We start from the raw sequence: 12,597 nt of genomic DNA, 5'->3' as shown, positions 1-12,597 counted from the left end.
AGTATCTCACTGTAGTTTTGATTTGCATTTGCCTAATGGCTAATTATGTTGACTGAGTCCCCATTCACATGATTCCTGATGAGCTGTATACCCTTTCTGGAGAAGTGTGTATTCAGATCCTTCGCCCATTCTGTAACTGGGTTACTGCTTTATTACTAAGCTTTAAGAGTTATTTTTATGTTCTAGATATAAGTCTCTTACCAGATATGATCTGCATTATTTTCTCCCATTCAGTGGGTTTTCTTTCACTTTCGTAATGATGTTGTCCTTTGAAGCACAAAAGATTTTAATTTTAAAGAAGTCCAAATTCTTTTCTTGTGCTTTTGATGTCATATCTAAGGTGGCTTTGCCTAACGCAAGGACATGAAGATTTACCTATGCTTTCTTCGACAACAGTTTTATACTTTTAGCTCTTATATTAGATCTATGACTCATTTTTGAGTAAATTTTTGTGTATGGTGTGAGGAAGGGGCCTAACTTCATTATTTCGCATGCAGATAACCATTTGTTCCAGCACCAAGGCAGTGGCACCAAACTATGTTCTTCACTATCACACACTCATAGGAAACAAATCCAGTTTCACTAAAAAATGTCCTTGACACAGTAAAAATGATTAGTATTATGAAATCCTAACCCTTGAGTATATGTCTTTTTAATATTCTGTGTAAACAAATGGGCAGTACACACAAAGCATTTCTGTGTGCAAACTGAAGTATGATGGTTGTCTCAAGGAAAAGCACTTGTATAATTACTTGAGTAACAAACTGAACTAGCCATTTAAACAGAGTTGGGCATCTGGCATACATTTTCTTGAAAATGAATTAAGTGAGCCTATAACTTCAAGGAAAACAAATGACAAACATGTTGTCAATGATGAAATTCGAGTTTTCAAGCAAAAATCAAAATTTTGACAAACTTGTACCCACCATTGTGAACTTGACAGCTTCTCTACTTACTCAAGACTTTTCTGATATCGGTGGTGAAATTAACATACACGATTCTCCAATATCATAAAATGAAATGTGTACATTTACCAGATCTGTACAACTGAGGGAACCAATATTTTCCAAACAAGCAACGCTTGTTACAAAATCATCCATGGGTAAAGGATCAAAGGTGCAAGACAGACCCATAACTTGAGTATGAAAAGTTCACTGCTGTGGTTTTAGATTCCACATTACAACTAACTTTCAAGAGATTACCACTTCCAGACTTTTAGTGTAATAACAAAGAATATCCATAATTATCTGAAAAGGTTATTAAAATTTCTCCCTTTTCCAGCTTCATGTATGTTTGAAGCTAAATTTCTTTAGGTACTTGATACAACCCATACAAAGAAATGCTTTGTGGGGACCTGAATAATTTAAGAATGTAAAGGGGTCCTGATATCAAAGAGTTTGAGAACCACTGTGTTATGATTCCTACAACATATATTAACACTAACTCTGGCATCAAATATTCTCTCCTCCCCCAAATTTTGCTACATGCATTCCAACTATGGGATTTTGTGGCACTAGAATTACTAGTACCTTGATAACCTCCCAAAATTAGCAACAGGTATTCCCTTATATTTAATGCTTACATGTTCTGGCTACTGACATATATTTCCTAAACATCTGTCTACAAAAAACACCACTGAAACTAACCAAAAAGTCCCTTTTAGTATTTTTTGATACTTGAAATCTTGGTTGAGTCAAAATTTTTTAGCAAAAAAAACACGTACGAAAATTCAAAATACACAGTAATAAATTTTTTAGAAGTATATGAAGAGGGACTTCCCTGGTGGCACAGTGGTTAAGAATCCTCCTGCCAGTGCAGGGGACACAGGTTCAATTCCCAGTCTGAGAAGATCCCACATGCCGCGGAGCAACTAAGCCCGTGCACTACAACTACTGAAGCCTATGCGCCTAGAGTCCGTGCTCTGCAACGAGAGAAGCCACCGCAATGAGAAGCCCAGGCACCGAAATAAAGAGTAGCCCCCGCTCGCCTCAACTAGAGAAAGCCCGCGCGCAGCAACAAAGACCCAACGCAGCCGAAAAGAAAAAAAGATATATGCACCCCAATGTCCATTGCAGCATTATTTACAATAGCCATGATATGGAAGCAACCTAAGTGTCCATCAACAGATGAATGGATAAAGATGTGGGGCGTACGTGTACACAAACACACAAACACACACACACACACGAATATTTCACTCAGCCATAAAAAAGAATGAAATTTTTCCATCTCCAACAACATGGATGGACTTAGAAGGTATTATGCTTAGGGGAAAAATTCAGAGAAATAAAAATACTGTATGATACAACATATGCGAAAGCTAAAAAATAAACTAGTGACTATAACGAAACAGACTCACAGATATTGAAAACAAACTAGTGGTTACCAGTGGGGAGGGACAAAATAGGGGTAAGCGGTTAAGACGTGCAAACTACTATGTATAAAATAAACAAACTATAAGGACATATTGTATAGCACAGGGAATACAGCCGATCTTTTATAACTATAAATGGAATAATATAACCTTTAAAAATATAACCTAAAAAAAACTACAATTTAATAATATCAATTGTGCTTACATTATCTTTATTTTTTAACAGCAATTTTTTATTTTTTGGTAAGTGACACAATTGTCCACTTACAGTGATATAAAGTATGTTCTCTGGATGTATTAAGATTAAAGAATTTTTTGGAAGATGAAAAGACGACAGAGAGTGGCAAATGACTAAGTGCCTGACAAGCATTCTCAGCCGGAAGATATTGATGTTAAGTGTGCGTATCTCATAGAGCCCTAATGGGCTCAGGGCTCGGGAGGCACCAAGTATTAGAGAAGGGGAAAGGGACATATTGAACACGGATAAGTTCAGAGCTAAGAACAGAAGGTCTGGTCAGCAAGCTTAAGTCCCCAGTTCTCGGAAGCCCTGAGACAACTCCTAATCCTTCCTCAAAGAGACTTAATTTATTCTCTGGAGAAAGGAGCTCAAAAAGGCTCTAGATACTAGGCCCAGCAGAAGGCAAGTACTAAATGCTGAGAAACTAAATGAAAATCTGTTTTCTGAATGACAACAACTGCCCCAAAGACAAGAATCAGAGGACTTTTCTTTGAGCATCACTGAATTCAGAGAAAATACTTCAGATACTGTCAGTATCTGGGGGTTCTCCATGGAACAAGCTAACCTATTCACTCTATCGTAACCCCTCTCTACTAGTTGAGAGACCCTATTCAAGCAGAGCTTCCCACCAGTTTCTTATTACCTTATTCTTAATACAAATGGGTAGCCAAGCCTCATTTTGATTTTTGTGAAGTGTCCTTCAAGTAAGAGGGAAAGCAAAGAAATCCAGAGGAAACAGGCATGGCCGAGGACAGAAAATAAAAATCAAATAAAACATCCCCTATAAGAGAAATAAATATAGTACATCCATGAAACGAGAAAAGAATAGGGGACAAAAAAGAACTTAGAAAAAAAAATTCAATAAAAAGTGGTAAAATAAAGTTAAGAAACAGTATCTGCAAGTAGAAGATAAAGAGACAGGAAATGAAATGGAAAGATAATAAATTTAAGCCAAAAGGTCTAAACCTTACCAAATCGGAATTTCAGGGGGAAAATAAACCAGATCACTGAGGAAACGGGGAGAAAATGATCAATGAATGCAAAATTCCAGCACTGACGGATGTGAGTCTTGAGACTAAAATGGCCCCCCACTTCCCAACTCAATGCAAAGAGGGTGGGGGGGGAAGACTCATACCAGGGCAGTGAAATTTCAAAACACAAGGAATAAAGAGATGTTTTACAGAGAACAATAGGCCACATATATTGGAACAGGAAATAGAATCACATCAGCCTTCTTCTCAAATGTAAGACTGAAAGCTTGAAGGCTGACAAATAGCTTCAAAATTCTGGGCAGAACTCTCAGAGATTTTCAATCTTGAATTTTATACCCACTGAACTATATTATTAACCAAAAGTGGAGACAGAATAAAACTTTTTAAGACACATAAGGGCTCAAGAAACATCTATTCTCTGTATTCTTTCCTAAGAAGCTCTTAGAGAAATGCTCTAACAAAACAAAGGAAAAAAAATCAAGACATGGACTGTAGGATACAGGGGACACTGGAAAGTTCCAAGTTTCAACAGGCCTAGAGAGCAACCCGTACAGATAGAGCAGAATAATGTAAGGCTGAGTGGGTGGGTGGGTGGGTGTTGGCGGTATTTAAAAAACAAACACAGAATTAATAAAATATCTGATGAGTGTGAAAATTTTAGAATAAAAAATTGATGAGATTATGACAGATCTGCAGGAAAAAAATTAGGGCTAGAGACATTTAAAAGAGGAGAGAAACTGAAGTAATCATTAATGCCATGAAAAATGAAAAACTGCAGAGAAAAGGAAAAGTAATTAATTGTATTCTACTGCTTCGCCCAGCAGTGAAAATAGTTGCATGAGCATAACAATGTAAACTGACTGAGTTTACTAAAACTTTTTGGGGAAAAAAACTTATCAAGAGGGATGGATATGTGATAAAGCAAGTATGATAAAATATTAATTGTGTAAACTAGGTGGGGGTACATGGGTTCTTACTGGAAATTTCTTTTATCTTTCTGTATGTTGAAATTTTTCATAACTGTGTCAAGAAGAAAATTTACAGGAAGTGTCAGGAGGCAGGGAAGCTGGAATGAATATGATGGTATAAGACAGTTAAATTTCAATCCTAATCTATCAAAACAAAAGTTAATATCTACAACTGATAAATCAAGAAATAGCAGTATATAGATATTACTTCAAAATATGAAAGAAAGTGAAGAACTGGAAAGTGGGTGCTTCTGGGGCAGGTGACTGTTTTTTGTTAAGGCCGTTAGAACTATTTGGTTTTTTAAAACCTATGTATGGGGCTTCCCTGGTGGCGCAGTGGTTGAGAGTCCACCTGCCGATGCAGGGGACACGGGTTCGTGCCCCGGTCCGGAAAAATCCCACATGCCGTGGAGCGGCTGGGCCCGTAAGCCATGGCCGCTGGGCCTGTGCGTCCGGAGCCTGTGCTCTGCAATGGGAGAGGCCACAGCAGTGAGAGGCCCGTGTACCCGCCCCCCACCCACCCCCCAAAAAAAGAAAACCTATGTATGTATTACTTGATTAAAACTGATATTTTAAAGTGCAAGGTAAATAATGTAAGTGCTAAGGAATCGGCAAAAATTGTGAAGGTGGTATTGGAATGATAAAAAGTTGGGGAAATACTGCAGCAGAGGAACAACTATCTTCCTTTGAACCAAAGGGGTACTGTGTTAAAACACGAAACATTTTTGAAGTCTCTAGTTATAGCTAAGACACTGATCTAATTCATCACCCAAACTGAGACAATTTTGAGAATAAAAAAGTATGCCATTAATTACATATGTACAACAGGTGAACAGTTTCAGGAAAGGCAGGACTTATGATCACCCTGAGTACAGTCTCTATAAAAATCTCTTCAAACCAAGAAAGGAATGCATGAGAGTTCAGAAATCAAGTTACCATCATTCACTGAGTGCCTACTACACGCCAGGCACTGCACTTGGTAACAGTGATAAAAAATAAATAAAAATTTGAGTAAGCAAGAATAAATGAATCTTAACCTGCCCAGGCATTTACTTCCATCTAGCCTTCCTCTTCACTCAAGAAACCAAGAAACTTCACTCAAGAAACCTTTCTCTAGCTCACGCCAGAGATAAATGAGCCATAATGAACTGAGATGGGTAGAAGCAAACCGTTACCTGTTGAAAGTAGTATGGAAATTGCCCATATTTTAAAGAACCTTCCTAAGCCACAAAAGATTACTGCCTAGTCTTAGAGAGCAATCCAGAACAAGAAACTTGTCCACAACAAAAATCAGCAAAGAGCCAGAAATTGCCACTCAAGAGAAACACTGACACTATAGGTTATTAGTTTTCTCCACAGGCACAAACTTCCTTTTTGAGGCCGGAGCCACTCACTCCTCAGTCCTGACCAGTAGTGCAGCACCATATGAATGAATGCAATGGATCAGCATTCCTTTTGAAAACAGCTGCTATTCTGATTTTTTAGGAACTCTTTTGGGTTAAAAGGCAGATGACTGAAGTCAAGGTTCACACACACAGCAGGATGTCCTAATAGGTAGGTCTCAAATGAGTTATAGGTGTGCATGGATACAGTATTCCCTCAGCTCTCAAAGCAGCTGGGACCCCAGGATGGTGGGTAACCTACCCCCCTTGTACCCTATGCAGTAGTAATTCTATCACTTGGTTAAAAACAATCACAATCATGAAAAGGCTGGGAAGCCCTGAATAAGAAGACAGAGGAGAAGCCCCCAGCTGATGCTCATGATCCAACACCATCACCTGGGGTTCTCTAAAGCAGAACAGACAGGTGCTGCAAACCCTTTCCGCTCGGAGCAGTTCTCATTTAAAAAAATGACAGGCGGGCTTCCCTGGTGGCGCAGTGGTTAAGAATCCTCCTGCCAATGCAGTGGACAAGGGTTCAAGCCCTGGTCCGGGCAGATCCCACATGCCGCGGAGCAACTAAGCCCGTGCGCCCCAACTACTGAGCCTGCGCTCTAGAGCCCGAGCCACAACTACTGAAGCCTGCACGCCTAAAGCCCATGCTCCGCAACAAGAGAAGCCAGTGCGATGAGAAGCCCGCGCACCACAACGAAGAGTAGCCCCCGCTCGCCGCAACTAGGGAAAGCACGCAGGCAGCAAGGAAGACCCATCGCAGCCAAAAATAAATTAAATTAATTAATTTTAAAAAAATGAGAGGCAGGACTAGACTAGACTCAAACATCCAGAAAGAGTCACAAATAGTAAGTTTTAGTCACTACGGAGGTCTCCTGTTTCATTTCTGGCTGAGCCCATTTTCTTATCCTTAAAATGACACTATTTACTCAGGTATAACGTTTAATACTTTAGAAATTTCTACTCAAACAGAAATGTGTGATACTGCAACTGTTTGGGGGATGTAAGTCATGAAAATTGTGATTAAGAGATACCTCTTAGTTACAATAGCCTCACAAAATGTACCTTAGCCAAACTCAACTTGCATAGATGAGATTAGGAAACACATTAGCTCCTACTCTTTTAAAAAAAGAAAAAGAAAAAAAAAAGATTGGTAGCCTTTTGGTGCTCTATAACTCTAGGTAGTTGAAGAGCGTTGGAGCTACCACAAGCACCCACACAGTTCTGAGAGATTAATGCTTAAGGGTATCTAAAACTTAAAAGTGGGTGTGGGGACTCTGCTGGTGGTGCAGTGGTTAACAACCCGCCTGCCAATGCAGGGGACACGGGTTCGAGCCCTGATCCGGGAAGATCCCACAAGCCGCGGAGCAACTAAGCCTGTGCGCCACAACTACTGAAGCCTGCACGCCTAGAGCCTGCGCTCTGCAACAAGAGAAGCCACTGCAATGAGAAGCCCTTGCACCGCAACCAAGAGTAGCCCCCCCTTCCCGCAACTAGAGAACGCCTGCACGCAGCAACAAAAACCCAAAGCAGTCAAATAAATAAATAATAATTAAAAGTGGGTGTGGAGCCCAAACTAATCTTTTAGTTAATTTTTGTCGTAACAGATTTCTTTGCAGATGGGAGCTGACAACACAAGGCTTGGAATTCATATAGTTAACTTCTAGTTATTCTCATTTCAATGCCAGTTTTCTTATTCAAAAAAAAAAATAGTGTAGAAAAACAAACATAGCTTGCACCTGTACATTTCACTATTTTCCTGCTGCAGCTAAGAGGATAAGCAACCAGAACTTATCCCAGAAAACTATGATCTTTGGTTAAGCAGATCAGAATCAAAGTACTGCAACCTGGAACGACAATGCATAAAGAAATTCTACAGGTGGGTTCTAGGCATAGTTGTTAAAATTTAGTTATAAAAAAGCAGAAAGTCTTTTTAAATAAGATTTTTCATAATGATACACCACAAATTTTGCTAATGAGTACATTTTTGTATTGATTTGGCTTGTAACTTTGTAACACCAAGATCTTATTAAAGTCTAACATGCTCCTTTCAAATGACAGGAGGGCCAAGATAAATTTTAATGATTTTTGAGAAGCAAACAAAAAAATGGGGGCCAATAACTTTCATGGATTTAAAAACTGTCATTTGACATTAAGTTTGCCAATCTGTCTCCAGGCCTCAAGCTTTTCCTAGTTTCACGCTTTGCATTCACTTATCATGTAGAGGAGCTTTGAGCTCTAAATTAATCTTAGCTTCCATACATGGTCTAGAGAGGATAATTTGATAAACTCTGAATCACTGGGACTAGAAGCAACCACCACAGCAAAGGTGTGTAATTTTGGGGTCTATGGGTGGAAGAGAGGGCTTTTGATTATTACTTGTACAATAGTACTTTAGGAAATATCTGGGCATTTAGAAAGAGTTTTTCTAATACGGATCACATTCAAACTTTAAAATGTGACAGTGAGAGAAACTGTAAAAACATCTGGTAGAAATTAACCAATAAAAAATTTTAAAATAAAATTTATGTTTGGCTTTAGCCTAGCATAGAGTCCTTATTTTTGCTTCTCATAAAATGCAAAGAACCCATTTTATTTTCAATTATCTAATGCATTTATGCTCAAAAGATGAAACATGCACGGGTACCTTTAATATGAATGGTAGGGAAATGACCAATTTTAATAGCTTAGTTTTTAGAAGATCAGTTTGAAAGGCAATTTACAATGCTGAAATCAGAACTGATCATTTTTGTTAGGACGCTTTTGAAATTTGAAAGTCTTCATTAGTTTTATCTTCCCTGAATGACAGAGTTCAGAAGCCAGACTTAACCTAGTTAGCTCAGAATGCACCACAGGATGCAATCAAATGTTTGAATTGATAACTTACCAGCATAAAAATAAAATCGTTAACTGGGGACTTTTTCAAGCAGCAAAAATGCCCAATCCCTAAAAGACTGGGTACTGCAACAGCTCTTTTTCTGAACACGTGCCCCGGATACTCAACCAAGGATGAAAACTAATGAGGTTTTAGGCAACACATCGTTTTTTGCATTAACTAAAGCCTGCAGGTTTTCAGCGTTAGGTTTCTGTGTTGCCCGCAGCAGGGCCTAGAACATGAGGCGGTTGCGCGTGAGCAGTATTTCTTTTTTTAACTCCAGCAACAGCCCCGCAAACGATAAACGCCAAGAGCCCGGTTCACATTCTCTTGGACCCTCCATCCATCCTTGACGAAATGGTTGTAATTCTGGCGGGACCTAGGGCGCAACACTGTGGTTCTGGGAGGACAGAGCGAGTGCGTGGGTGTGTGCGAACACTGCAGGAGGGGGCAGCAAGACTTGATCACGGAGTGGGAGGGAAGGATGATGATGCCTCTCCTAGGGCGGGAAGAAACTACGAGAGGTGGTTGTTATGCATGACGGGGGCTGGCACGCAGGGAAGATGGTGGTGGCCGCAGGGCAGGGTGATTGCCGGGGGGATTCCCTGTTACTGCGCGGCGCTCAGAGCCTCCTGCGGTGAATGATCCTGGAGCAACTAAAGCGGCGCGACACTGAACCCGGGAATTCCCGACGGAAAGGGGAAAAAAGGCGCCGAGAAACGGGATTATTATGGGATGGCAAAGGGGGCTCCCTAGGGAAAATTACGGGATCTATCTCACCCTCCAATTGCTGTACAGTCTCTTCACTCGCCGGTAATAAGCGTCTTTGTCCAGAGTTACAGCCATAGCCACAGACGCCGCTCCTCCTCGGGTTCCGAGAATCACGCGAGGTCCCGGCTCAGCCACCCTCTCTCGGCCCTGGAATCCCGCACTCTCCCAGTGACCCGGAAGTATCGACCTCAAAGATGCCCTTTCCGCTTCCGGGTCCCAGCAGCGCTTGGGATTCTTTTATTTTTTTTTTCTTAAATCCTTCCTACGGAGGTTAGGGGGAGGAGAGGATGGAAAAGAGTCTGGAAAGCAACAAAATATGTAACGCAAAAAGAGTTCAGATTTTCGCGGGGTTTTGTCAATTTAGCAACAGCCGCACGAGAGTCGACGTCATCACGTGACCCCCTGCACCCGCCCTTACTCTCTGCCAGGCCGCGGTTTCCAGGCGCTCGGACTCCTTGCCGAGGCAGCGGCGGCAGCGGCGACCGCCGCTGGGCACTGAGAAGTAGGCGGGAGTCCTGACGTGCCGGCCCCGCCCCACACAAGCTACCGCGCGCGGGTGCAGTGGCCCCACCCAAAGGAAGGGGAAGCGGAAAGAGCAGGGTCTGGCGTGGGGTGGGAGTGGAAAGACTGCAGCGTAACTCGGTCCGTTCCTGTCCTAGAAAAGGTGCGGAAGTAAAAGCCTCTGCTGCTTCAGGGCTGGAAGGATCCTCCGTGCCAGGACGCTGGGTCGGGGGCTCCGGGCGGACAGAGAGCTCAAACCTGGGAGACGAGCCCACCCTGCCCGTAAGACTAAACTAGGGCCGGCGATACGGGGGAAGGGCTTCGCCATAGAAAGGGAAATTAAATGCCCAGGCTTCATTTGAGCGCTAGGGTGATAGGGGAAGGGTCAAAGGAAACAAATGGCTTGAGGGAATTTATAGAATGCACCCCCCGCCAAGTCGTGACCGCGTCCTTCCAGTTAGCCAGTCCCCTTGCCGCAGTTCATGAAGTGACACCATTCTTAGGCTTCCCCAAAGCACCGTTATTTAATTTGAGACAAAATGTACGTGGGTCTTGACGAAATTCTTCCTTTTCATCTCTTCTAAGAACTTGGAGTTTGAATCTGGAACATTTTGCCTGCCATTTAGCTTAGATCGTTTCCTTGCCTTTGGTAAGGTGGAGAGCCTAAGCTTATATAAACCCTTTAATGGAGTACGGATGACTTGTCTGCCCTATCCAAGGTAACTCGGCATGAACAGTAATGAACTTTAGGAAAATGATGTTGAAATTACCCATCGTGAACATCAACTCTTAAAATTAATATATTGGGTTTGAGCAAATATAGAACAAGGGAAGAGTGGGAAAGGATTAACTTAAATTTATTAATGCCAAGGGGAAGGAAGGTAACAGTTCCTGACCCTCCAGCTGTATCCACAGTTCGGTCAGGAACAGGCTCTGCCGGAGCCTAGTGCCAGCGCTACATAGTCTGTGGTTAATGGAGGTGTCTAGGGAGGGGTGAGCACATCAGCTGCTCTAGTCTCCTTTCCTTCCCCAGAAACGAGGAAGTAGTCATGTATTGTTTTAGGAGTTCCCCTGCCCAGCCAATCCTCTCAAATTTGGAAGCAATCAGGTACAAGTTTTCTTTTTCCTTTTCACCTCCTGGAGTCCTGGGTTTCCCCACATCTCCCCTGCCCCTCCCACTTTTCCACAGTCCAAGGGCCAGAGTAAATGAAAATACAGCAGCCACCCAAGCGATGGGGACCATGATGGGGCTTCAGTCATCACCATCTTCGCTGGAGTCTGAGTTGGCTGGCATCATAGGATCATCAATGAGTGAGAAGTCCCTTTCTGAGCTATCATAGCCCTGAGATAAATCATCATCATCATCTTCATCCTCATCGTCCTCATCCTCCTCAGGTTGCAGTGGTGGCAACCTCAAGGCAGTACCAGAGGTGGTAGTGGCTGGTGAAGAAGGGTAGCCAGTGGCTCTCAGGCCTGGATGGTGATGGTGGTGATGGTGGGGGTGGGGGTGGTGGTGGTGGTGATGAAGCATGGTGCTGGAGTCTACATGAGGGGATGATGCTGCACCACCCATCACAAACGGCATAAAAGGCAAAGACGCAGAAGTGGCACTGCTGTGACCCAGAGATGACACAGACTGCAGGCCACTACTGCTGTGTTGGAAGGTATTATGCAGAGACAGGGACCCAGTGCCTCCACCCTGCATCAGGGCCATCATCTTAGAAAGGTCTGGTCGCATCCTACGGGCCCGCTTCTTGCTGCTGTCCGGTGCAATAGGCCCTGGCAAAACCCGGTTGAACACTGTTTCAGCATGATGACCCTGGGAGGAAGCAACAGAAGATAGTAAAAAGAAAGGAAGGAAAAAAACCAAAAGTCAACAGAGTCCTAGCATACAAATGCTTTTTCACTGACTCTATCTTTAGCAGGGGCAAAACTAGTCAGATGAGGCTTGATGGTAATGGGGAAGAGGAAAAGCAGGATGTAGCTGGTTGAAGCAATATAATGCTGAAGCCAAGAGCAAGGATTTGACACTGACACTCATGTGAACCAGAGCTTTGATTTTTTTCCATGACTACACTGTACCTTTACTCGGGCCAACCGTTTCAAAATTATTCACCTTTGTAAATGAGCGGCCTGAGTACGACAGTGAATGAATCAGTACTTGCACAGTATGCTTTACTGATGGCAGGCTGTTCACATGATCTTACCATGTGAAGTACAGCATGACAGTATTGACATTTACAATACTATCCTTCATTATTGCGTCAGAGTGGGGTAAACTCAAGATAGACCAGATTACGATTCTGGATGTCTGGAACACCAAAAAGATTATGGGGTAGCTCCTTACCAAATTTACTAAAATACGTTTTTTTTCACATTGATACAAAAACTTACATATCTGCTGAATTTTAAATTGCTTCATCTAGATGGTCTCACTATAAATTTTGTTTAAGTTCTCTGAAGCTGGAACTTATTACTTTGCTAGAC

At 42.2% G+C, this 12,597-nt stretch overlaps 2 protein-coding genes across 5 annotated transcripts in view; both read right to left on the bottom strand.

The window, feature by feature from the left end:
• Positions 1-9,760, bottom strand: part of SUPT16H (SPT16 homolog, facilitates chromatin remodeling subunit) — a 31,886-nt gene extending 22,126 nt beyond the window's left edge. The window contains exon 1 of the mRNA XM_082648670.1: positions 9,619-9,760. Coding sequence (XP_082504796.1) covers positions 9,619-9,684 — 66 coding nt within the window. The 5' untranslated portion in view covers positions 9,685-9,760. The remainder of the gene's footprint in view (positions 1-9,618) is intronic.
• Positions 9,761-10,924: 1,164 nt separating this feature from the next.
• The window catches only part of CHD8 (chromodomain helicase DNA binding protein 8), a 56,636-nt gene continuing 54,963 nt past the window's right edge, over positions 10,925-12,597 (bottom strand). For all 4 annotated transcript variants that reach the window (XM_082647632.1, XM_082647635.1, XM_082647634.1 and 1 more), the window contains one exon: positions 10,925-11,929. In XM_082647632.1, the coding sequence (XP_082503758.1) occupies positions 11,363-11,929 (567 nt within the window). In that variant the 3' untranslated portion in view covers positions 10,925-11,362. The remainder of the gene's footprint in view (positions 11,930-12,597) is intronic.

The sequence above is a fragment of the Grampus griseus genome (assembly GCF_964374135.1).
Source record: "Grampus griseus genome assembly, chromosome: 2".
In the NCBI taxonomy this organism is placed as follows: domain Eukaryota; kingdom Metazoa; phylum Chordata; class Mammalia; order Artiodactyla; family Delphinidae; genus Grampus; species Grampus griseus.
This window is presented reverse-complemented; position numbering and strand designations above follow the sequence as displayed.